Source organism: Silurus aristotelis (assembly GCF_946808225.1).
Source record: "Silurus aristotelis genome assembly, chromosome: 2".
NCBI classification, from domain to species: Eukaryota; Metazoa; Chordata; class Actinopteri; order Siluriformes; family Siluridae; genus Silurus; species Silurus aristotelis.
In genome coordinates this window covers 27,373,115-27,400,280 of record NC_139575.1, presented here as the reverse complement: position 1 = coordinate 27,400,280, position 27,166 = coordinate 27,373,115, and the positions used below count along the sequence as shown (strand labels likewise).

The 27,166-nt window shown below is 35.2% G+C and overlaps 1 protein-coding gene across 3 annotated transcripts in view; it reads left to right on the top strand.

Annotated features, from left to right (window-relative positions):
* The window catches only part of cntn3b (contactin 3b), an 87,052-nt gene extending 60,491 nt beyond the window's left edge, over positions 1-26,561 (top strand). For all 3 annotated transcript variants that reach the window (XM_083532002.1, XM_083532001.1, XM_083532000.1), the window contains 10 exons: positions 3,833-3,950; positions 6,894-7,052; positions 8,348-8,497; positions 11,146-11,216; positions 12,561-12,795; positions 13,399-13,508; positions 17,507-17,693; positions 17,869-17,981; positions 20,872-21,037; positions 21,494-26,561. In XM_083532002.1, the coding sequence (XP_083388128.1) occupies positions 3,833-3,950; positions 6,894-7,052; positions 8,348-8,497; positions 11,146-11,216; positions 12,561-12,795; positions 13,399-13,508; positions 17,507-17,693; positions 17,869-17,981; positions 20,872-21,037; positions 21,494-21,588 (1,404 nt within the window). In that variant the 3' untranslated portion in view covers positions 21,589-26,561. The remainder of the gene's footprint in view (positions 1-3,832; positions 3,951-6,893; positions 7,053-8,347; positions 8,498-11,145; positions 11,217-12,560; positions 12,796-13,398; positions 13,509-17,506; positions 17,694-17,868; positions 17,982-20,871; positions 21,038-21,493) is intronic.
* The last annotated feature ends 605 nt before the right edge of the window (positions 26,562-27,166 follow it).

The following is a 27,166-nucleotide window of genomic DNA, read 5'->3' as shown; positions in this document are numbered from 1 at the left end:
TGGGTCACTCAATTAATGACCTACATTGAATATAAATTAACAAACATGATTGGGAACAGTCATTGTAGTACAATTTTCAGAAAAGGAAAGGGGCCATATTAATGCTTTTTACCCCCGACTTTCCTTTTTGCACAACTTCTAAATTTTGCCCCTCAAGGGAGCACATTCCTTATCATCAGGCTTTGCTGTAATTGAATTTGCATACCTATTTATGTAGCCCGAGTCCTGAAATAATTTCATAATGAGTTTGCTGGCATGAAACAAAGGCAATGATGATTTGAAATCCTGCCTTGAATTGCCTGATAAGACACCAGGCTTTTATATTTAACATGTTCTGTTTTTAATAAAGAACTTTTTTTTGGTATAAATAGTTTGAAAAGGCAAAAAAAAAAAGCAGTAAAGAATGGAACTAATTATGTGTCTAGTTACACATTTTCTTCACATTTTCCTTTGCAAAAATAAACAAAGGAAAGAAAAGAAATTATGTTAGGGTGCTTATTCACATGAGATCAACTGATCAGTTGCAGATGTCAATGACTTACACCGATTTTTTTTTTTTTTTGTGATTTGGCCTGCCTCATGCTTTTTGAGATTACCACTTCTTAACTCAGCTGCTTTTGGCTACATACTTTAGCATAATTGAACAGTGCCTGCTCCCTGTCCGAGTGGCAAAGCTGAAATTTTAATGTCACTCCTCATTGCCAGCTGCCTGGCATTCTCTGAGACGGAGACATTTTTTTTTGTTTGAAACTGGAGCTCGTCACAGATGGGGAAACCTGTTAACGGCAACACACACACATACACAAACACACACAGCCTTCCTGCACCACTGCATGAAGCTGGTGTGTGCGTGTGCACTGGGACAGGTAGGATTCTCCAAAAGCATAGGAAATGTTCTGTTACTTGTGTGCAGTAGGTAACCCGGATTACCCTTGAGCGAATCATCCCTTCACACACGTCATTTTATTTATTTTTTTAAACCTGTAAGCTGCATTCCCAGAGGTTTCATACAAAGAAAATGCTTTTCTTTCTTTCCTCTTTTAGCTGTTATTTTATGTTTGTTTGTTTTTTTCATTATTTCTTAGTTTAACAATGAAAGAAAATTAACCCACGTGTTAAAATGCAAATAAGCTGAATGTGTTTGGTTCATTTTCCACTGTCTTTTTTATTTGATTTAATTGTTACTTTTGCACATGGCTGACCTCTGCAGAATTGCTGTTTTGTAGCTGATGTAGTTGTGCTGCACACAACAGTCACAGCCAGCCATTCAATATGATCAAATTCAATTATTCTGTACTAGCGTGCAGCAGAGTCGATTTTGATTTTTTTTTTCTGCATTGTGAAATATGCAGCACTGTTTTATATGTCATGCTGGTGTGACATCAATCTTTGATAAAAGAGGGTTATAGATACCCACGCAGCCTCCCATTTTTCACAAGCTATTTATTCCCTATGGTGTTCATGTGCTTTGCGTTTTATTTGGAACAATGTGAGCCCTCGTTATGTGCGTATCGTCGCCTTTCCCCCCCTGCTCATATAATTATGGAATAATTAGTGTCTTGCCAATTAGCCAGAGCATGTTTGTTTTAGTGGGCCCTTGTGCATCTCACAGAGCTGGATAGGAAATAACACCTGAAGGCTGTAGTCACTGAGCTGTCTGTTCTCTCCTACATGTCCTCGGCCTTTTTTCATTTACTGTAAAACAGTAATAAATTTAACAGTTATAAAATAATAAGACAAATGTATAAAATTCAAAATGTTAGTTTAGGGCTTTAGCATTATAAACAACGTTTATGAAAAATAGACAATTTCCTTTCCTACTCAGGGATCCCTGCTAAGCAATATATAACAGAGAGGCACAACATTTTAATGAATGTATTTTATACTTTACACTCACAGGCTAAAAAGACCTAGGTTAAATATAACCCCCAGAAAAGGAGAGCAGATACAGTTTTAACACTTTTTTTAGTTTAAGTTCAATTACTAAATTGTTTTAATTGCTTTAATTCCAGTTATTTACATTCACTGCATTTTCTCCCCATCTCACACTGTACATCAATAACACCAAACTGAGTCACATGTTCAAACTTGCCACAACTGTCACATCACTTTTAACCAATTAGGGAATAATGGGTTAAAAACTAGTCTGGGTATTTTTTATTGGGTTACAAACAGAGTAGTTACTTTTAGTATAAAGTTGAGGGTGATTTTGAAAACACTAAACAAATTAAAAGCATCACTGCATGCCAGTTATACACATGCTACAAAGCACATTTGCACCTTTTTTTTTTATATTTATGCCATTACATCATAGTAACCATGATTATTATGGTCTGATTGTATGGGACAAAAGTTGTAGCAAGTATTTATAATTATAATGCATGCTGCTGCACACATGGTCTCTCACAATCCTCCAAGGTGGAGATGCTTGCACCAGTGAAAAACACTACAAAAAAAGAGTGAAAAGAGTTCTTGAACATATAAGCAAACAATTATTTGTAACTAATATGAAAAATAATTCTAACTTTGTTTTCTGTCCATAACTTGTGCCAGTCGCTTTTCTCATAATTTTTAACACCTCTGTCTGCAACTCACATGATTCCCAGCTCACAGTCTTAACATGTGACCTCCAGTTAAGCACCAATTTTTCCGGTCGAAGTCACCTAATTACTAATGACAATCACCTCTTAGCAATCACATTGCTAGCCTTATTATGGTGTGGTGTGACAGTGAGTCGCTGTTATTGTTCTGTTGTAATAGAGTTTTGACCTCAGCCAGCTCCACATTTCCTGATTTAATCTATCCTGTTTGGGTATCCATTAATTGTTACCTTCCAAATGTATTGCCTAGCACTTTTTAATTGTTTGCTAAACAAGAAAACATAACATATGAAAAACTTAAAAATATGTGTAACATTTGTGATTAATGTTAAATTATTCATTTCATTTTTAACATTTTTCCTCAAAAATTCATACCTTAAGTGTGACACTGCAGCAGATGAAGATATTTAGAGTCTAGCATTTAAATGTTATTCTTTCTGTCCTGAAGTTAAAGATTGACTAACTGACATACACAATGTTCACAAATCGTTAGCAGATGGCAAAAGGCTGCCGTATTTGTTGCCCTTATTCTACTCTTACTTATGGTTAGAGAAGTGAAGAACAGAGTGCAGGCAGGGTTAGAGATTAGAAACGAGGTTTTTAGAGGGACAGCACAAGTCAGATGTTTTGGGGACAAAGTTAGAGAGGCCCGATTGAGATGGTTTGTACATGTGCAGAGGAGGGACATAGGGGTATATGAATGGAGCCTCCAGGAAGGAGGAAAAGAGGAAGGCCAAGGAGGAGGTTTATGAATGTGGTGAAGGAAGACTTGCAGGTAGTCGGTTTGAAAGAGGCAGATGTAGAGGACAGGGTAGTATGGAGACGGATGATCCGCTGTGGCGACCCCTAATAGGAGCAGCTGAAAGAAGAAGTAGAAGAAGCAGAAGAAGAAGATTCTACTCTTACTTATATTTGCTTGTTTCTGTTTAATAATGTCACATTAACTGGCATATCAAATTCCTTGAAATAAAAAAATAGGTAGGCAGTGATAATGGATAGATATTCACGCATAATGCTATATGCTAGACAAGTATGCACACTATGAAAACAATTCAAAAACAACCCTTTTAAAGGATGGCCTATGATTTGTTGTCGAAAACACAAGAAAGTATGCCAAGAAGTTAGAGGAACGGTGGTGTCTTACTAGAGCGTAGGAGGGGTTGATGTGTTTTCATTTTTAACAATGGGTTTTCATGATTTCTGCTGTTCTTTTATGCTTTTATTGAACACAGAAGTTTGCTGGGGACCTCATGATTCGAAATATTCAGCTTAACCATGCTGGGAAGTATGTCTGCATTATTGATACAGATGTGGAGAGCTTGTCTGTGGATGCGGTCCTGATTGTCGAAGGTAACAATCCAGCTGTTATATGTACTAAGAATTTCTGTGTTTCTCTATAGCTATCTTATTTTACACTAGTTTTATACAATTTGTGTCACCTGAGAATCATTTGCACTTAAATTTAATTAGGTAGTGCTATAATACTCTCCAGGCTGATTTACATTTAAAAAAATTGACAATTAACTTTGAAGGTCAGTGTACCCCTCTGTACCCATAGATTTCATGCAATGTTCATGCAATTCAAAATTTTTTACAGACTTTTGCATCTTTTACATATTAATATAATGTTCATATTTCTATAGTATATAAAGCAACAAAGAATATTTTAAATATTGCATTTAAAAACTAGGGGGGGTATTCTTAAATAGACCATTAAGGGTAAATAAAAAAAAACACGGTAAAATATATACATACATTGTACATGATTAGATACTTCAGCAAATAACTGCTACATAAAATGGCATAAAACAAAAGACACATCCTTATTTGGATGTAGTATAAGATTTTTGTATTACAGGACTGTTGAAGCTTTTTTTTTTTTAGGGATTTACCAAGTTTTATAACAAATATCAATGAATTTGCTATGTAGCAATGCTCAAACGAAACGTCATTGCACATTTTTCTTAGAATAAAAAAATATATATATTATATACAGTATATACAGTATTTATATATATATATATATATATATATATATATATATATATATATATATATATATATATATATATATATATATATATATATATATATATATATATAGTAATCCCCACTTTATAGCAGTTCGAATCTCACGCTTACGGTTTATCGTGGAATTTGTCGTGGAATTTATATATATATATATATATATATATATATATATATATATATATATATATATATATATATATATATATATAATAAATTGTAGAGATCATGTAGTCATATAAATATCACACTGAGCCTCTTAACATACTGTATCAGCTTTTATTATCCAGTTGCTCATCGTGAAGCATTTTATTTTTTTTGGAGTAGCTTATGAGGTAAATATGAATTTAGCAACTACAGTCAAACTAATAGTCAATGTGTCATTTTGGTGTCAGTAATGTAACTGGTGGATCCTCAGGGAAATTAAGGGGGGAAGTTAATAGTTAGTGAACATACTCAAAGTATTTCTGACACTTGGACTCTTTACCATAATATGATCAGCTGTTGAAGAAACCCAGCCACGCTATGCTGCACACTATAGTAATAAGACAGTATTAAAGTTAGTGTAGGGACTACAACTAACAAATATTTTTGATAATTGATTTATCGGATCATTATTTTTCCTTCTATCAATCTAATGAAATATATATATTTTTAATGAGATGTTTTACTTATTATAACGATATTAAACCCTAATTCAGGGTATTTATGTATAAAAGTATACTTAAAAAGTATACTTTTAAACTTATAAACGTGGCTGCTTGTTGAGGAGTGCATAGGGAATTTCTCCTTTGAACAAGTTCATTCATACTGGGTTGTTTCTTTCTGTAAAAAAAAAAAAAAAACTAAAAACTAAAAACTAAAACAGCATTTGAGTATGCAAGGTGAAGCAATTTGTGTAAATCATCATTTTTATTGTTTTTAATGATTATTGCAGATGGCAAGTTGACACAGACGTTTTGAAGATATAAGCTTCTTCAATAAATAATTAATCTAATTTTGTTGAATAATTAAATGATATATATGCGTAAATTAAATATACAAACATTGAATAAATTGAATGTTGCTATGAAAAGAGAATGGATCGGAGACACGCAGCAAATGAACAGGCTTGATTAAAAAAAAAAGGAAAAAATTGCATTGCATTGGTGTACAAATGAACAGCATTCTCTGAAAACCGCAACAGTGACTAAAAATTTAATCGTTCACTGCTGCTGTTATTTGTTGCCTTTAGATTATGTGTTTGTTCGCACCGTTTTAATCGAATCCATCACTATTTCACTCGCGAGGTGATTGCAGAATCTAATGCTTGCGAGTCACGACAGAACAGATCCAGTGCGACTGTCCTGAAGTTAGCAAACAAACAGTTTACACAATTATACAGTTTTTTGCTTACTGTGCTGATGGGTCGCCTTTATCCGTGACACCAGTGTGTTTTTTTTTTTTTTTTGCATGTGCTTGTGCATCACTGTAGTACTTCCATGCCACACAAGCTCCGCTTTGCAACAGCTTGCAGGTTACAATCTCTTTTACTGCGTTTAATATAAAATGCTCCCATGACTTGGATGACTTGAGACGCACACTTTCTCCTGCTGTTGGTTGACCCTGTTCTGTTCGCCATTTTGCAAATGTCTGTGTTATCTTACAGTCATGCTAACTCTTAACTAGAGCAGCCCAAGTAATTGGTAACGGTATTTGCTGACAACTAATTTCATTATTGATTATTATGATTTTATCGATTAGTTGTTGCAGCCTTAAGTAAATGCATACATTGGTGGAGGTGTTTATCTTGTGTACATTTTCAACCGCTATAGTCTAGTGACTCATACTGGAATACCTGACCACTATACAGTATATTGTGGTAATTGTTTTAGTTGTTTAAAAATGAAGTTGTTTGTCATGGAGGATATCTTTAATAATTAAAATGTCTGCATCAGCTGAATGGTATGATCAAGTGACAGAATGACTAGTACATCGGGAAAATAAAATAATTTAGATGGCATAGAAATAGGCAGTCTGGTGTAGAAATGGCCATTATCTGAGAGTATACATAGAAAAACTGGCATTTTATACACAAGCCTCCCACACAAGCCCAAATTTACATTTGCACGAATGTACATTCTTTCCGCATATGTTCTTGCCCCCAGTTGTTTGTATAAGCTCCGGGCTAGTATCAGCTTTGCTATCACATAACATTCAATTGATTGGAGCATTTATAGAAGCTGATCCAGCATCTTCCTCACACTCAGCTGTTGTGTTTGTCAGGTCCACCCGGTCCTCCAGACAGCGTGATGGTGGAGGAGATTACAGACAGCACAGCGCAGCTTTCATGGAGCCCTGGCAGAGACAATAGCAGCCCCATCACTGGCTATGTCATCCAGGCCAGAACACCCTTCACTGTGGGCTGGCAGGCTGTGGACACAGGTAATATATCCTCTCCATGAAATAGTGAGGTATTGATATGAAGGTACTGTAGGACATAGGTGCAGAAGACATTCCTTCCTAACAATATTAATAACAAAAATGAAAACATATGGATTCCCTCGATCAAATTTTAGGGCATTCTGGACTGACTTGAGGAACAATAACGTAAAAAAATAACAATTAAACAAAATAATTACCCAATCAATATTTGAATCATGTGGCAGCCAAATGCATAAAAACATTCAAAAAGTTAATTGTTGGCACCAAATGGGCTATTTTAAGTATTTCTGGAAATGCTAATCTCCTGGGATTTTGACTTCTGTCACCCAAATGAGGATGGGTTCTCTTTTGAATCTGGCTCCTCTCAAGGTTTCTTCCTCATGTTATCTCAAATATTTTTCTTTCCACTTTCACCTCTGGCTTACCCATTAGGAATACATTTGTAAAATTAATATCCAGAATTTCTGTAATGCTATTTTGTCACAATATCCATTGATGAAAATGCTATACAAATAAAATGTAATTAAATTTAAACCAAGGAACATCCAGTGTGAGAAATTTTTACTGAAGTAAACAGGTGAGATGAGATTGGTCTGAGGAAAAAGGTCAAATTAGTTTCAGATGAGAGGAAGGCTATGGTAACACGAATAGCCTTTTTTTTTTTTTTTTTAAACATGGTAAACAAAATTATCATAGACAAAGCATGTCAAATCAGTAGTTTGCAGTTGCAGTTGGCTAAAGAGCACATCAGGTTCTACTCCTGTCAGTCAGGAACATGATTCTGAGGCTTCACTGGGCACAGATATAAACCAATTAGACAGTTGAAAAGCGGGAAAATGTCACCGGGATAATTGCATGAGTGGAAAAGCGTTAATAATTATTTGTCTCATGAGTGTTTGTGTTGTGTGGTTAAAACTGTAAAGGTCTTGAGACAGAATGGAGAGCTTTTTAGATTATCCTTAACAAGCCAAAACAAGTATGTGCATTGAGTAAAGTGGTAAAATGTTAACATAATATACTAAGTACTGTACACTGTATTATGTGGCAAATTTTTTTTTTTTATAAAAATCGTTACACTGTGTGCAATGTCCTGGTTTCAATATGATTCTGTTTTTTACTTTTTTTGCTAAAAAGCACAAGTGAAAATTCATTGGCCAATATTTAATTCTTTAAGCATCTTTAATTAAGCCAGGCATGCACATACTTCATTAAATTAAAATGTATAATTGATAAGGAACTAGGAAGTTGTCATGTAATCATTTTCAAGTGGATTCTATAATTTTGTACTTGCTCAGTTCCGGAGGTAATCAATGGCAACACACTGACTGCTACAGTGGTGGATCTCAATGCCTGGGTAGAGTACGAGTTCAGGGTTTTGGCCAGCAATAACGTGGGGATGGGAGAACCGAGCCCTGCCTCTGCAAAAACCAGGACGGAAGATGCTAGTGAGTGTTCTGTACATGCATACATTTAAACATAAATATGTTAAATTAGGTACATCATAAGTAAAAATCTGGAATTAAGCTTATCTATAAAAAAGAAATTCAACAAACACAAATAAATACTGCATCTAACTGCAATTGTTATGAGCTTAAATAACAGGTGGTACAATTTGTCAAGGAAAGATGGCCATACATTTCAGTTTTTAGCTGAATTGAATTAAGAATAATTAATTTTTAATGGTCGAGACCTCGATTTGGTAATTATAGTGTATGTTCTAATCAAAATAATGCTCCAGTATATATGTGATAGTAAATATTTTGTTAATGCATAATTACCTTTTTGAATTTGTGGTTAATTTTTTACTTGTCATTACTTGTCATTTACTAACAGAAATGTATCTGTATTTCTGGTTCAGCCTATGCAGGACTTTAAAGTCTTTTTAATTTATGTTTAATCTAGGGTTGTATAGTCTGTGCCTTGTAAAGTAGTTGACCTTAATATTGGTCTAAGAGCAACTAGACAACTGTGATAAAAAATTTTAAATATCGAAATTATGGACAGAAAAAGCAGACCAGAAAAAAAAACTTGGGATATGAACTCATGACCTTCGGAGCCGAAGTCATAAAGCCTGTTATATAACAAAAGTAAGCAGACTAATACAGTATTTCAAATTAACAAGTAATCTAATAATATAGCATATTGCCAATGTACTTTGACATAAATCATGCTTATCACATTAATCACTGCAAATTTCTCTTAAAATAGCAATGGCTTCCACCCTCATCATTTTGCTTTTTTTTCTTATAGTAGTTTACTTAATTCAGTATATGCTATATGTCCTTCATGAATTTTTAAGGATTTATGAATATGGCTTCTCTAAAAAAGAGTTCTACTTGAACACTGTACTGATCAGTACATATTTTAAGGGTCTGCATGAAGACATAAACAACTTTAAGGTTTCAAACTTTAGAAGTGCATTGCAGAAGTACAGAGACATAAATAATCTTAAGAAGAGGTAAAAAATAATCTGCTGATGAGTGTAACTTTACAGGCTATGACATACATTTATTCAACATTGATATAGTGTGCAGTTAACTTATATAGTGAAATATGCAGACAATTTTATATAGCCAGAAGATTCTAAATCAAAGTCATTAACTTGGGATATCATGCACAATGTAGGCAATTTTATCACACATTTAATTTTCTATTTTGAGTTTGAATTAATAAACTAATGCCTACAGTTTTATCAGCTCATGTTAAGCAAAAGTATAGTTCATAATATAAATTATATAAAATGAGGTCTTTAAAACTTTTCCAATTAAGATTCTGTCTGTTTATGTACAAAATAATCCCACTGAGCGGCAGCCTGAAAACATGATCTTCAGCACTGCATATGGTGCTTATATCAAACTGTCAGATGGTGGTACAGTACTTAATACGGTTCATCACTCTAGCTGATATTACGCAAGAGAAATGGTCCAAGGTCGGCATCCTGCGTAACTGAGAAGTGCTTCTGTTTGCACCTCCTACACAATAATCAGAGTGGCCTTTAAGTCCATAATTACATATTAATACCAATGTTCATGTATTTCTAAATTCCCTTAACATAAAATTCTAAATATACAGCCATTAGATGTAAATTGAAATCCAACAGTAAGGTCAACACAAAAAAAAGTCTGTAAGAATTAATGTGATAGTAGACACCTCGATATCTCATTCAAATTGTTCTTGCTATCTCAAAAGAAATCATTATACACAGTATTTCATGTTGTAAAGCACACTCCTTAAGCACACACACACAGACAGAGAGAAAGAGAGAGAGAAGAGAGAGTGAAGCTGATGTGACTGTCAAACCCAGCATCTCATTTACTCCCGATTTGCAAACATATAATGAGTGCCGCTACCACTCAGCCTTAATACACTTACAGATAACAAACTCACTTAGCATGTTCTACATTCCCCTCCCACATTTCCAGAAGTCAATCTTTCTTTGAGTAAAAGGAAATATTTGACAATTCAATCTTGCTGTAATCATTGTGAGTGTCAGAACTATTGAGATCTGAGTGATGGCTCCAATTGTTTGACTATCTTTAACCCTTATCTTCTGTCCTCTAGTTCCCAATGGATATACTATTTACTGCAATTATAGAATTTTAGTTGTATATAGTTCCAGTCAAGTTCAGTAATATATATGGACACAAATACCTTTATATTAATATTAAAGGAATCAGAAACCCAATAGCCCCTGCAAATGCTTGTAGGTCCTGAGTGTAGCACACTTTCTGGAATTTACAGGTACAAGAACGCTAATTATTATCCTTCCATTTCCTTACTCCCAGGGCAGTATCTGAACATCTGTATTTTACAGCATATGTGTTTTGTTTCTATATTTGTAATAAAATTAAACCTCAACCAGGCAAAATATATTTTTCAATTAATAGCAATTAAAAATGAATGACTGTTTTCATTCATTTGTTTGTTTTTATCTATCTATCTATCTATCTATCTATCTATCTATCTATCTATCTATCTATCTATCTATCTATCTATCTATCTATCTATCTATCTATCTATCTATCTATCTATCTATCTATCTATCTATCTATCTATCTATCTATCTATCTATCTATCTATCTATCTATCACAGTGCCTGAGACAGCTCCCACTGATGTAGGGGGTGGGGGAGGCACCAAATCAGAACTAGTGATAACATGGGAGGTAAGTCGTTTATCAGATTTTACTGTCTCCCCCCTTCAATGGCTAGACTATGGCTTCTTGCTTAATTGTGTGGAATTGAATGGAGCCATTTTTATGAGCTCTGCTGCTCTCCAAAACCCTCCTCTCTCTGGGCAGGTTTTTCAGCTTCATTTCCTCCACCCCAAATGGGATTCAGCTAAAGGGCCAGAAGGTTCCTTTGAAGTTTCTGTCTCCTATAAATGGTTGTCAATGTGCTGAAATCCAGATACAGAGGGGAAGAGCTTTGGGGGTGGAAAAGTCCTCTATTTCATTACCGAAGGGCATCCTGGAAAGTTGTTATAATACATTGCCTGAGGGCAGCCTCTAAAGAGTCCTGTTACACATGCGTAAATGAATGCATAAAACTTTAATGTGTAAAACATTTAAATCTCAATTTAAAGCATGCTGGTGTAGGAAACTGTCAATTAGGTATGTTCAGCAAGGTAAGGCTATATGGTACAGTTGACGATTTCTGTTCTGTAAAATATTTACATTTTTACATTAATTTCTAGAACCACAAGATGTTCAAATTTAACTGAAAATATCAAATTATATTTTAAAGTTAGAAATAAATTTTCTACTGTTCTGAGCACCATTGCAATTAATTAAGCAGTTTTTACTTCGCCCTACAGTGGCAAGACTTTTGCTGTTATAATAACCTCCAATCTTCTGGGTAGATGTTCCACTAGATTTTTTTGAGTGTGCTTGCATAGAACTGTGCTCATTCAGCCACAAGGGCATTAGTAAAGTCAGGTACTTATGTAGGGTGAAAAGGCCTGGGGTGCAGTCATCATTCCAATGTCGTAAAAAAGAGTGAGCCAGAACTCACCCACAATGATGTGAGAGACTGATAAAGTCATACAGAAAACGATTACTTCAAGTTTCTGCTGCTAAAGGTGGTTCTGCAAGCTACTGAATAATAAAGGTTACTTAGTGTTCATACCTTTTTTGTACCATTTTGGCTTGATTTTTATAAAAATAAAGTTGTAATATGCCATGTGGTGTTGTTCATCTGAGGTTGTATTTACCTAATCCAATGACCTGATAAGGAGCAGTTGATTTTTATTATGCCCTGATATGTAAAGCCATAGAAATTAGATAGATAGATAGATAGATAGATAGATAGATAGATAGATAGATAGATAGATAGATAGATAGATAGATAGATAGATAGATAGATAGATAGATAGATAGATAGATAGATATAGATGGATAGATAGATAGATAGATGTTATAATTGATTCATGTTCTACTGAAGTGTGGGGCGGCTGGCGTGTTGCTCTCGATGTGTTTTAATATCACTACAGTCTTATGTTCCACCCCCAGCCAGTCCCTGAAGAGCTACAGAATGGAGAAGGCTTTGGTTACATCATCGCCTTTCGACCAATGGGCACAGTGACCTGGACCCGAGCAGTGATATCCTCTCCTGTTGTCTCACGATATGTTTTCCGCAACGACACACTACCACCTTTCTCGCCTTTTGACGTCAAAGTGGGCGCTTTCAATAACCGTGGGGAAGGACCCTTCAGCTCCATTGTTACTGTGTTCTCAGCAGAAGAAGGTTAGTATACTTCCTCTACATATACACACACACTGCTATTTATTAATGAAGAGTATCGCTTATCCAGCTTATTTTAAATATCTAGTTGAAGTAATTGATAATAACTGGATATTGGATGTTTATGCAATCTTAAAGGCATTTCAGCAAGCACTTTTTAAAAAAATATTACAAATCCTGTATGCTTGAATTACTACTTCTAGACACGGCACCGGTGCCTACACTCCAAAACACACCCACCGTCCGCACTGTGCCTCACACACAGGCATGACCTTGAATAGTAATGATGAACTAAGTTGATTTAGACAGCTCTTCCCTACACATACACTCCTGCAGCAAGGGCGTCAACCTGATATTAGTTATTACGGCAATAGATTACGGCAAATCCTGCCCGACATTTACGGGCCTGTCTGTGAGCTACAGTGTTAATTGAATTTGCCCAGCAGATTGTCTTCCTCCCTGCCAGTCACAGATCCCATTAAAATGAAGTGGGGGTTCTCTCAGGTGTGTCTAGGGGGTTTATTCTCAGCCGTTAATACAATTCTGCGTGTGAAGTTGCCGAATAAGAGAACAAAAACCTTTTTGGTCTTTCCGCTTCATTTGCAGTGCCGAGCATAGCACCTGAGAGAGTTGTGGCGAGAAGCCTCTCCGCCTCCAACATTGAAGTCAGCTGGGAAGCCGTACATTCGAGTCCTGAGAGAGTGCTTGGCTATGAGGTACAAAGCTTCCGATCTGAAGTCTTAATAGTCTAACTTGGCAAGTTTAGCATTTTTGTTAGAGTAGTACAAAAATAATTTTTTTTTTTTTTTTAAAGAAAATATTTACCATCTTTAAAGGTTGCAGAATTGTCAAGATTTAATATATTGTCTTAACAAATAGTTAATTAGCTAGTCCAAAGTGCTCCCACATATGTTTAACCTTGTGTGTGTGTTTGTATGTGTGTGTGTGCGCGTGCGCGTGTGTGTGCGCGTGTGTGTGTGTGTGTGTGTGTGTGTGTGTGTGTGTTGGTGTGATGTCCTGAAATAGACTGGTATCCTGTTAAAGAAGTTATCCAGTCTTGGTAAATTTGTTCCCTGGATATACTTTACATTCACCAGAACCCTGACCAGTATAAATTGATTACTAATTATATACTGGTTTTACACTCCATGAACTTTGGCTCAATTTGAATAACACAAGCAAAATTTGCACATCATAAAATAACTATTAGTTGTTGAGATTGTTATGTGCATAATGTGGGCTCAGTGGTGGCTAATTGAGATTTTTGCCAAAATCTTTATTACTAAAAGCCACCAGTAGGAGGACGTGTCAAATTGCCGCAAAATTTGAGGTATAGTAGCACTGTCTAAATACAGTGGCAACAATAGGAAAATATAAACCAAGCATGCTTATGGGCAGGAAAGTATCTTATTGCCTCAAGTTCAGTGTGAAGAATGCCTCTGTTTACATGACCGCATTTTTTACCTGACCCCGAATCGTCTGATTGATGATGGAAGCGAAATGGGGTGACGTTCTCTAATTGCAGACCTCTCGTTGAAAGATATTCATCATTAAACCTGACACACAGAGTAAACACACAGACTGTTATATAATTTTGCCATTATTGTATTGTACCTCATATTATACAAGTAATAATAGTCTAAAAGACTGTTGAAAGCACACATTGTAAAGCAGGCTTACGAATAAATGAATACATGAGTTGCATTGCAATAATATATAAAAAAAAAGGGGATAACGTCAATTTTATATCCATTTTATGAATGACAACCAATTACTTCATCTATATGATCTATATGATGGTCAGAACTCTCCTTGTACAATATGTTGGGAGTCCTAGATTTTTTGATGTCCTAACTTATTACACATTTTAGAATCTGCAACCAAAATAGATTTGATTCAAACACCTCTATTGTAATGATACAGCATGATACAGCTAGCTCTCTCGCTCTCTCTCTCTCTCTCTCTCTCTCTCTCTCTCTCTCTCTCTCTCTCTCTCTCTCTCTCTTTTTCTCACACACACATACACACACACACACACACACACACACACACACACACACACACACACACACACACACACACACAGATAACAAGCTCATCAAATGACCTACCACAATGTTCATTCGCTTGTGATCTGTTGCACAGCATGGACACATGTAACAAAGGAAATCCTTAGCACGCTGTACTAGTCGAATGAAGTCTTTGATTTCAGCTAAGGAAAATCGAGGCACTGCTCCTATTACCGAGTGAGCTACATGTTGTATGTACATCATACATAACTAAATTGCATACATACATTGTGTAAGCCCGATGAGAATGGAAATTGTCTATACTTCCAAACAAAACATATCTGCATATAATATTTTAAACTAGTTAGATTTCTTAACAATGAAGCCATTTAAATGAAATTGTCAAACGTCCCAGTGCTATCTTGGCTGTCTGCGAAGATTATGTTCTGTAAGGAGCCAGCTTATCAAACTCAGCAGTCAATGCAGGCAGTCTGGCTAAAACATGCCTAAAACCTTACTGGCCAAGTGTGATTTCCTCACACATCGGATGTCATATTTTGATCTCTCTTTTTTTTTTTTGATCTCTACATGCAATAGCAAATTAGTCATAAGCCTAATCATTTCAGTTTGTGTCGGACTCCAGGATGTATCTGCATCTATCCGATCATTAGAACAGAGAATAGCACTTACGTAATCTAAACAATGGACAAGTTGTTAAATAATAGAAAATTGCAGCCAGCTGAACATATAACTGTGAATAAATAATGTTAGAATAAATAGTAATCAGCATGAAGGGATGACAATGAGGCTTGTGTACCAACTAAGGGTTTTAAGTGATACAGACACTTATGCGGATACTGATAATGAAAGTGAGAACTAATTTCTTGTTACAATTCTTAAAATTTGGCAATACGTTTGTTTTTCCGTATGCAGATCTGAATACAAATGATGCAGTAGGCGGTATGTTTGTTTTCTGTATCCCATTTTTTCCAAATAATATGAAATCTGTTTTCGAAATGCCCATCTGAGATCATTTAGAGGCAACACAAAAGTGTAAAAATACTGTGTGAGCATTGTGTAATGACCACTAGAATAGTACAGAAAGGTTGCCCTTTTTTTTAATTAAATATAAGTTAAATATAATGTGACACAGGAACAGTTTCTTTCCCAAGGCAATCACCCTCATTACACAATTTACCATAATTATATTCCCTGCTTCATATCTCTAAGTACTTCATTCAGAACTGTCAGTCATCACATCATCCGTATATGTTACACACACTATTGCTGCTGTATATTCTACAAAAGTTCTAAAGTAACTCTTTATCATACCTGCTGCACAATTATGGGTTATGTTTACACAATTCCATTCTTGCATACTGGTGCTATATGTAAATGCTGAATGTAAATGCCGCAAATGCTATGTGTGTGTGTGTGTGTGTGTGTGTGTGTGTGTGTGTGTGTGTGTGTGTGTGTGTGTGTGTGTATATATATATATATATATATATATATATATATATATATATATATATATATATACTGTATATATATATATATATATATATATATATATATATATATATATATATATATATATATATATATATATATATATATACACACACACACACACATACACAGGCTGTCACACATGTAGGACGATCGCTCAGACAGTACATCCACATGTAATTGAATGGTCTCTCAATGAATAGTTCTTGGTGAGCTACAGCAGCAGTGATGTCTAATGGTGTGTGAATTTCTCTCCTGATAACATTCTTTAGAGTGATGATCCTTTCTTTATTATGTCTTCTCTACTGCTATCCTTTATTAGTTACAGTCCCAAACACCTAATGTACTGTTAAAGAACACTTATCTTTCTAATCTATTGATCAAAACTTTCTGGCAAGCATGTAGAAAAAAATGTAATTAAATCCATTTTTTATACAAAAATTGCGGTCACTTCACACATTGCTGTCATGTAATGTGCCGAAAGATCCTCAGTGAATAAAAAAGGTAAGCTCATTTAGGAAGGAAGTCCTTTGGGCAAATTTCATTATAGTGTAATTATTCATCGACTTAACTCTTTTGACATGTAAGATCTAAACACTGATAGAATATATGACCTGGGATTAATAATTGATTATTTCATTTCCTTGTAAAAAATTATTATTCGGCTGTGCACGACTAAGTGTTGAGCGAAATTTCATTTCCTCTAGAAAATCAATGTAACACCCTTATACTGGGAATCCACATTCCCTGCAGCTATTGATATGCTCTAATGTGTTTGTACAGCAGCGTACTGCAGGAAGGATGTCAATGGGAATTCGATTGATTATTGATTCCGATTTGATGGCTTAATAAAATTTGAATGATGCCACGTGAGCTTAGTGACCAGATATTGATTCAACTCAGCGGAATACAATAAGTACCGATCTTTTAACAGCCATTTGGAACAGTCACCGATTATAGATCTCAATAGAATGGCATACAGTAAACCAGATGGGAAATCTGGATCAATTTCATTTTTGGCAGTGTCTTAATTACAAAGTTTTATTTAAAAAATAAAAATAAAAAAAACATATTTATCTATGGAAAGTAATTTCATTCAGACTAAACTCTGAATCATCGTATATCACTTGTCTCTTGATTGCATTCAATCTCATATTTTTCATTGTTTATCTGCACTCTTTCTTTGTTGTGCCTAGGTGGTGTACTGGGAAGATGACACTAAGCCAGAAACAGTAGGCAAAGTGAGAATCAGCAACAACTCCACTGCGGTCAATGTTAGCGGTCTTCAGGGCAACACACTGTACTATTTAGCCGTGTGCGCCTTCAATACTGCAGGAAGCGGCCCGCAGTCTCAGCCTGTTAATGCTACCACGAAGAAACCACGTGAGTATCCTACTAGGGTTACTTAGGCTTTGGTTCCAGACACTTACGAGAACGGCTGTCTCTGTGAGCCTGCCTTAATAGTGACAGTAAGGGAGAAGTGATGAAATAGCAAAGGCTAAAAGAATCCCAATGCTAATGTGATTCTGTGTTGTTGCTCTTCCATTCATTCCTTTAGCTCCAGGCCAGCCACCACAAAATGTGGAATGGACTCTGATAGGCTCGCAGCTCACACTGCAGTGGGACCCAGTCATTGCTCTGGATACTGAGTCTGAGGTCACTGGATATGTGGTAGGTGTCGGGTCAATGCGCCAGTTTTATAAAATTATATATCAAAAGAGAATTTGTGACAATTATCAATGTCAAAATCATCTTGACTTTGTATTAGCAACTAGAAGAGCTAAAGTGGCTTACAGAAATAAATATGCATACCCATTCAGGGATGTTTATTTTGGGAATGGAATGCCATGAGCAGCTCATCTGAATCTATGTTCAGCTCAAAGAGAAACCAAACATTGTCGTAACTCAGCCTGCTATATACAGCCTCTACAGACATGGATTTCTTACTTAGCATGACATAAGGCACATTGCTGCACTGCATTCGTGACATCTGCTAGCCTGATTTATTAAATGACTCTGTTGAGAAGCAAATCATTCGCAATGTCTACAGTCTTGTTTTCAATGTCTGTAGCTAGACGTGGGTGGAATTCTTTTCCCCTCAAAATCAGATGACACTTGGTTTTTGTGTAAGGAAGCTTGAAGATGGGAAAATTAAAGGGTGTCAACTTTTCAAATGCAAGTTGGGAGCTCTACCTGAAAGTTGCTTTTGACAGTATTTGCAAACATCGCTCGTCCTCGGATTTTCTCTGACTACAGGCACACTTCAGATGCCAAACGTGCAGTCTGACATACTTGATGTGTGTGTTTGAGAGATGGGGTTTATTGCTGTTTGTTTCCACTAGGTTTAAAATTCAGTTTCATTAAGATGCTGCACCATATCTGCAGCTTTGATTTAAAATATAGGTTATGGCTAATGTTAGGTTTGTGTGTAGGCAAAACTTAAATTACCTGTAATAATAATCACATCATAATTAAGTAATCAGTAATAAATATTTGCATGGCCTTGATCCTATTGATGTTTACCATTATATTATACAAAATAATTATATTACAGTTGTTTTTAAATCAGTACTTGCAGGCAATGTGTTGCTTTGATGAAAGCTTAAATATCTGACATGACTAAAATATTGTGTGACAGATATATTTAAGCCCCTTTTTATGTCTGGGATTAAATTCTAACAGTGTCAGTGTTGCAGTCACAATATAATTTGTGACTTTGTAATAATTATAATTTAGAGTAATTTTGTGTATTAACCTTAAACAAAAGATGCATGGCAGTGACAGTGGAAGACAGAAGGCAGTTTATCATTTACTTTTCTCTTGGTGAAAAACTGCTACCTTAAAAAAACATCATTATCATTATGGACCTTCATACATACAAATTCACGTTCAGCTGCAAATTTACTGCAAATGAAGAAAATATTATTTGCTGCCGAGTGATGCAACAGTGACATGTTATGTCATCAAGAGACTATACATTTGAATCCTTTTATAAAGCAGTGGCCAAAAAAGTATTAAGGTGACACTGGATGAATAGTTTTTACATTTGTCACAGCCATATGTGTCCAGCAGTCAAAGAGAGCAAAATTTGTCTTTGCTGTCAGGGAGGAAGGGATGCATACTCTGTCTCCCCTATCAATCACAACGGCACTAGGCAATCATGTGCGTCTGTGAGTTCATGCATGTGAAAGTGGGTGGATAGCTCTTTGACGTTGCATGAGCAGTAATTCAAAGTAGTTCCTGTCTTGAATCAAGCACATGGAATCCCTCACTCTCCATGTTTTTGGTAGCTGTCACATGATAGGAAAGGCCAGAAAATATTTTACCGTTGTTCAACCCTTGTGGCTGTTTTATGATTATGAAAAACAAATTCTAGCAACACAATATGACTAGCTATGAGTTGGCATTAGGGCAGTAGATCAGAATTCCACATTTTGCCTGAGTATAGAAGATGAAAAGCAACATTGTCTTTACTTAAAAGCAATGCAACCTCTAGGTACCTTGCTTCATCAATCAAATTCAACTTTAAGTCTGTTTACAGCTGACCTTTTAAAGCTCAATCAGTGCGATAATCTGCTGTGTGTGATGTGGAGACAGCAGGTTTGCTCCAAGATGTCAGTGATGTTAATGAAAAGTGACAATGACAATTGTCCTTCAGCATCCTTTTTTTGCAATGAGATTTTTTTTTTTTCCCAAAACTAGATCCAAAAAAAAAAAAAAAGATTGATGGTGCATGTTGATGCAATAGTATCTAACTATTCTTGAGGTGGGCAAAGCACACAGCATGTATAATTTGTAGGCACTCGTAGGCTTGCACTGTACACAAAGAATTTGTGCTATACTGTAAAATCTTTATGATGTATGCATTATTACTGAAAAACACAGCAATGTGTTCACTGGAGCATCCTTGTAGTTCATGGATCATATCAGAATGCACTTCTCGCACTTTCAGATTCGGAAAATAATTAATTTGATTTATTTACATACTAAATAGATCACATTTAAAGGAGGTACAGAACTCCAGAAGAACTGGTTAATGTATAAAAAGTTTTCTGTAGTTCTGGGACAATATACTCATGAACCATCTCAGCTTCAGATTTTTTCACAGCCTTAAATAAATAACTTACAGGACATACAAAGTGGCTTGATATAATTTTTAGATAGCCAGTAGTGGTCAACATACCTCACAGCCCAGGCTAAACCATACTTGACAAATTCTAGAGAGCATTTGATTAGACAAAAAGTCTGGGAAGAAAGAAAATAAATGTGCTTTATACTTGTCACATGTACTTAACAGTCTTTCTTCACATATCCCAGCGAAGTTTGGAAACTGGGGTCAGTTTAACTTTTTTTTTATTAAAAAAATTATTATTATTTTTTTAGTCATTATTTACATTTTCACTAACACTTTTCACATTTCTCAGATGGTTCATTCATTCGGACGCAACCAGTCGGCTTTTTTAATGTCACCTCATGCTGGATAATTTCATCATAATTCTTTCCTCTTGTTCACATTTATGACATTTCAATTCAGTAAGCTCTTGTTTTTCACTGCCTACAGGTAATGTACAGGCGCCACCGCAATAATGACATGTACACAATCATCACCAACAAAACCACAGTGGAGCTGACGCTTTCTCCCAATGACAACTATGTTGTTCAGATTAAGAGCCTGAGCGGAGGCGGCCTTGGAGAAGGAAGTGAGCCCATCCATATCCACCAACTTAGTAAGTCTTGTTTTTTTCTGACTACCCTCTACAGGTTCCTGAAGGCGATTCAATCATCCAAGAAGCGCAGAAATTATAAGCCACTTTCCTCTCCATCCATGGATAATAGACTTTTTCCGTCTTTTTCATACCACACTGGAGCTTCCGACCTTTTTAAAAATTCACGTTCTGACCACCATCCATCTCTGTCAGCCTCTCATTGTTCGTTGTTGACAGCCTAGCAAAGCATGTGAAACAGAGTGGTTACTTTCTCCTTTGGTCAAATTAATTTTTTTTCTTTAGCTTCCTCCTTCACTGAGTCTTGTCATCATTCTGTTGGAAGCTATTAATAATCTAAAACTAGAAAACATGTATGACCTCTTTTTAAGTGATTTGACACCAACAATATTCTTTAATTGCTGCGATTTTTTTTTGTGTGTTTTATCCTGTAAACATCTTTTGTCTTTTTTTTTATAGGTATGGGAGCCCAAGGCTCTGGAATAGGAAGACTAAACACCCTCACGCTCTCTCGTCTCCTTGTAACTGCACTAGTGGCCCTTAACGCCTCCTAAAGGTTTTCTTTTCTGAGCAGCCTCCTTAACTAACACCAGTCTCTCTCTCTCTCTCTCTCTCTCTCTCTCTCTCTCTCTCTCTCTCTCTCTCTCTCTCTTTCTCTCATACACACACATGTACTTCATGCTCTTAACCCGTCCCTTGTTATTGCCACCCATCTCCGTCTGGCTTAATAGGATTGCCCCATATATGCGTGTCACTGACACTGCAGGATATTGAAATGTCAAACAAATAATGAAAGGATTTGTCAAGATGGAAACATGTCAGAATAACGCAAAAAAATGTTATCACCACTGCTAGAATAGAGACTTAATTGTTATTCATGATCATATAAGAGATGACTGATTTGAGTTCCATCGTCTCTCTCTTTCTCTCTCACTCCTGTTTTTGCTTTTATTGTTAACCTCCTCCACATTTTGGTTCTTGAAAGCAATCAATGCCTTAAGGCCATATGCATACCAAAGTGAACAAGAAAATAGATCAGTGAGTTTTGTTTCAGCCTCTAATCTAATACATACGTAGTTTTCATGCATCAGGGTCATCTGTGCTTATATCCTACTAGACTCATTTTCATTGTTCTCTCATTATTGTTATTTCTATTCTCTGTGAGACTTTGAATTTCTTTCAAAAATATAATTAATTAACCTGATTGCTTTCAAAGGCAGAATATTTTCCCTTTATTTTACTATATCTATTATATATATTTTTTAAAAATTATATATTTTTCCACACCCCTGTTGCAATTGCAGGTATTTGTGAAATAATGAATTCAAGATAAATCATGTTAGGGCTTTTGTCTACTTAATGTGTGAAATTAAATGAAATATAAACTTGTAAAAAATGTATAAAAAAATTACAAATGATTTTAGGGAAATATTTTTGAAGAAATTATAAAAAAAAAAAAAAGAGGTACAAGAACCTGCTTGCATATGTGTGCACACCTTTGTATAACTGCGTCTTCTTCTGCCTGTCTTTAGAATGTACCAATTACATTCAACTTCATGTTCAAACATTATCATGCAACTCAAACAATTAATTTTATCTGATTAACCCCAAATATTTTAGGACTTCCCTTATGTTTTACAGTTTGATGGATCCATTCAGTGGTGTGTATACTTATACAAGTTTTTTATTTTCTTTTTTCCCTTAAAAGGTTCAGATTTTTAACTTTTTTTGCATTATGTCACAAATCCCTGCAATTTTTCAGAGGTATGTGGAATGTTTATATACAGTGTGGTCCCGGTCTTTCTGTAAAACTTTTAGTAGACTCTTCTTCAAAGCATTGAATTATCAACGTTAAACTGTAGAAAGAACTGCAGCTGTAGAAAAAAAAGTAATGATAGAAGTCACCTTAAACCTTATACCTGGTTTTACGTTCTCTTTTTATGTTGCTATTTGTGTAAAATGGAAAGCAAGGTTAGAAAGCAAGCATATTATCTTTTAAAGATCCTTTTTTTTTTACTATCCAACATCCCCCACATTCCCATTACTCCATTGTGGAATGTTATTAGCGTTCTAAGAGATCTGCCAGTTCCTGAGCAAGAGAAACTGCTCCTCTAGCCCTTTGATGGGGTCTCGCATTTTGTTCTTTTCCTCGTGCTTGTTAAATAATGGATGGCTCATGTATTAGGCATTCTGCAGAGTTAAGGCAGGAATATGCGATATATACTTGGTAAGTGGCAATGTAGGCTTCACAAGCAATTTCCTCTCCAGCTTTAAAATGTGGTATGAGTCCTGCTACTGTATATCCACTATTATCCGACCTGGGATTCAAAAGTGGGTTAATGAAATTGGCATCCTATCGGTTCAGTTCAGTACAAGAGCAAGAGCATAGAATAAACCTAATGCTTTGATGAATGCCAACCCTATTAAATTTCCTGCAAGAAGGGACCCACCCACACTATTTTTTGTTAGATCTATATTTGGCAAATCAGCTTGCAGCAAAGTACAGGACTTACTAGCAAGGGGAAGACTTGGTGTGAATTGGATTGATGTTAAACATTTTATAGCTCTGAAGGCATTTTTGATGGATGTCAGGGAGGTAAAAGCCACATGAAGGCAGGGATGGAGCAAAAAGCCTACGCATAGATTTGCCACATATTCTGTGGTCGTCTGAAGGTGAAAGCACACGTCTCTGCCCAAACGATTATTCCGATTTCATAAGCTTAGTACTCTGCCCCTAATACATTCATATAGAGTGGAATAAGTGCCAAAGTAGGAAACGATTAGTGCGAAATATGTGGGTGAGTTTTACCAGCCCTAATGATAGTTATTAATGGATGTTGTTACTAAAAGAGGATTTGTTACCATTGAGTCATAAGTCAATAATTTAATAAGTGGGGTTGCATGGAGGTCAGCACAATGGTACAAAAAACGTTTTATTTTTTAAGTGTCAATATTTTGAATATAGGCAAATACTAATAGTTCTTGTTATGATATTATTATAAATCTAACTTATTTATGTTAACAAATATAAAGGCCTATTTTTTCTATTCTTTTTTTCTAATTTTAAGTTTTACTCTTTAAGTCGAGTTTTAAAAATTGTTATTTAACTGACACTTTCTTTCTATAAATAAATTCTTAAGTTTGAAAAACAAAAAGCAGCCAATATAACTAGCTAATTTTATATTTAGAATTGTGCTGTGTATATAAATAGGTCTTATAATCTTAGATTTGGTTACATTTTAATCATATAATTGAAAGTGCTAGATACATTTTGACTATATTCAAGATATTTCCACTTTGCTAATAGGATATTTTATTCAGATAATCATTGCTGCCTCACAACTCCAGGTTCTCTGGTTCGATCTTGAGCTTGTGTTACTGTCAAGGTTTTTCATATTCTCCCTGGGTTTGTTTGGTTAGTCCTTCAGGATCTTGTGTTTCCTCCCACTTCCTAAAATATGCTATTATGATGTACTGGTAGCTAAAGTAGTAATGCTAAATTAGCCCCTAAGAGTGAGTGAGTTGTGCAAATTAATGTGTTCTCCTGCAACAGACTGGCTCTGAGTGTATTTCCACCTTGAACCTAGGGTTCCCAAGATATATGAAAATGTTAATGAAAATGTATGAATGAATGAATGAATGAATGTTTCAACAAATTAATGAATTATTACATGAATGAATGAATGAATAAATTAATAAGTGAATAAATATTTATTAACATGCTATGAGGCAAGTCAGTAGGTAGGAAGAGATAATAAAGATTCCGTGAGCTTGAGGTTGTTAATGTAGAAAGATTCTTAAATTATCACCGATGTAAAATATTTAAACTTTTGTTAAGACAGACCATGCTCACTTCTTTATGCAGTGTAGGCATCATAATCATGTGTCTTGAACTTCTTAAAATCCCAGTAATTTTAAAATAATTCTTAGAAGTGGCTAGTTACCATAGTTCGGTAAAAGCAATATTTAATATGAACTTCTAACATTGACTCTGGCATAGGGGGCATGTGCCAATATTTCATCTTTACCACAATCATATTCGAGACAAGCTTTAGCTTTATCATAGATCATAACTTCATTAAAGCATAGCCCACATTCTCTGTAACATTTATTCATTCTCACTAGTTTCTCTGTTTAGAGAAATGGAATATAGAGGTAATGACAATCACTGATGTCCATGATTAAAAAAAAAATCCTCGTGTTGAATACGTGGTAATCAGCACGTGTCTAGACTGTAGCTGATGAGCTTGAAAATGGTCCCATCAGTCGTATTCATTCGGTTTGAGAGGCATGTTGGCGAATTTTCCAGTGACTTTTATATTTGAAGTTGAGGCTGACCAGCTGTAAGAACCGTGCCTTGGCCAGACGCTTTTTTTGTGCCTGCTTCATTGCACTCGCCTTTGCTCTTTCTTAAAGTCCTGAGTAAGCACAACAAAGGGAACCAAGGTGATGAGGGAACCTTGGTTTTACTCAACACGAGCAGGCGTGGCACGGCCCATAGTGGTCTGTCGAAAACAAATTCAATCTGCAGAGCCTGTCTGCTCCCTTTCATGAAGGTCCAGGCCTCCGTGATTAGGCTACACTGGGCCACTCAATGAGATATTGATTTTTCTGCTCTGCTACTGAGGCTGTCACAACGCTGACTATTTGATTGACTGATGCCAGCTTTCCTGCCTCCTTTTCTTCTTTTCCGGGGTTTTGCAATGTCCTTGCATTCCTCCTGATCAACTGATCTTTAGATAACATAAATTTAGAAAGCAGAAACAAAGGAGGCTTCTTAAAATGAACAGCAGAATCATTTGTTTCTTATTTAATTCCTTTCTATCTCTCTTCCTTTCATGTCTGTATTTCCAGCAGGAAATAATTTTATAGTAATTTTATAAATGATACCCTTGTATCATTGTTGTTTTCTTTTCTAATATGTGCTGATAAAGATATAATTTTTTCTTGGTGTAATTACTAGTTAGACTTTTGTGTAAATGAACATACTTTAAATACAGTATTTGCGTCTAGACACATCAATTCATAAAGAATCGTTGCTGTGATTTTTTTTTATTTTATTATTTTTTTTTTTAGATTCATTTTAGGATTGTGCAGTCTATTCAAAATAGTGTGAATCTATATGGAAGAATTTTATGGCCCTAAGTAAAACTTCAGATTTGTTAATTCTAGTTAAATTGGAATGCTTGCAATCAGCATTCATTAAATGCTATTAGATTATTAATGAATAATCTTGACCAGTAATCCCCCCTCTTTGCTAAATGTAAATAGTAACAGTATATTTTTTAATTTTGTCATTAAAAATTATATAGTAATTTTTTTTTTGACAACAGTTGGCCATGAAATTTAATACTGATGTATTGATTCATAATCTCTGTGAGATGATTTGATTATAATATAATATTTTCACATTGAAAAGTAACATTGTTTTGCCTTGTATACCTAAACTGTGCATGTGGGAAAATTGTTTGGTGCATATGTATTGAATTTTATAAACCTGTAACTTAATAAAAATATTAAAAGACAATTGCGTATGAGTTATTTATTACTTTCTGTGACTTAGATAAAAAATAGAGGAAGAAAAGAAAGAAGAAGAAAAAGAAGTGCAAAGTCGTGGGATATGAGTCAGTAAAAATTGCCTCTAGACCACAATCTGACCCTTTCAGTAAGCGTAAATCTATAGTCTGCTGTGTGCATCAAGAGACAGCATGCAGTACAAAATCTTAATCTAATGTGAGCTTTTGCTGTCCAATAAGTCTTTCAGAAGCTGAACACAAACGATTCACACATGAATGAAACAGCAAGACGTTTTCTCTTTCCACGAGATGTAAGAAGATACCCATTTTTCAACAGAGGGTATTAAGCCACTTTAAATACTTTTTATCGAGAAATATTCGGGTGATGGTAGGCTTGTTGATAATTTAATTATCAAGATGCACTTAGTAAAGGGGAAAAAAGCAAATACATGTTAATTTTTGGTGGAGTCATTAATTTATTTAAACATGCTGATATGTTATGTTTCTTTATGGTGATTTGAATATGCAGCTGTAAAATAATGTAATTACAGTCATTTAAACAATATAAACAATTGTAATGTTAATTGTAGTCATTTAAATAGATCAGAAAATCAAA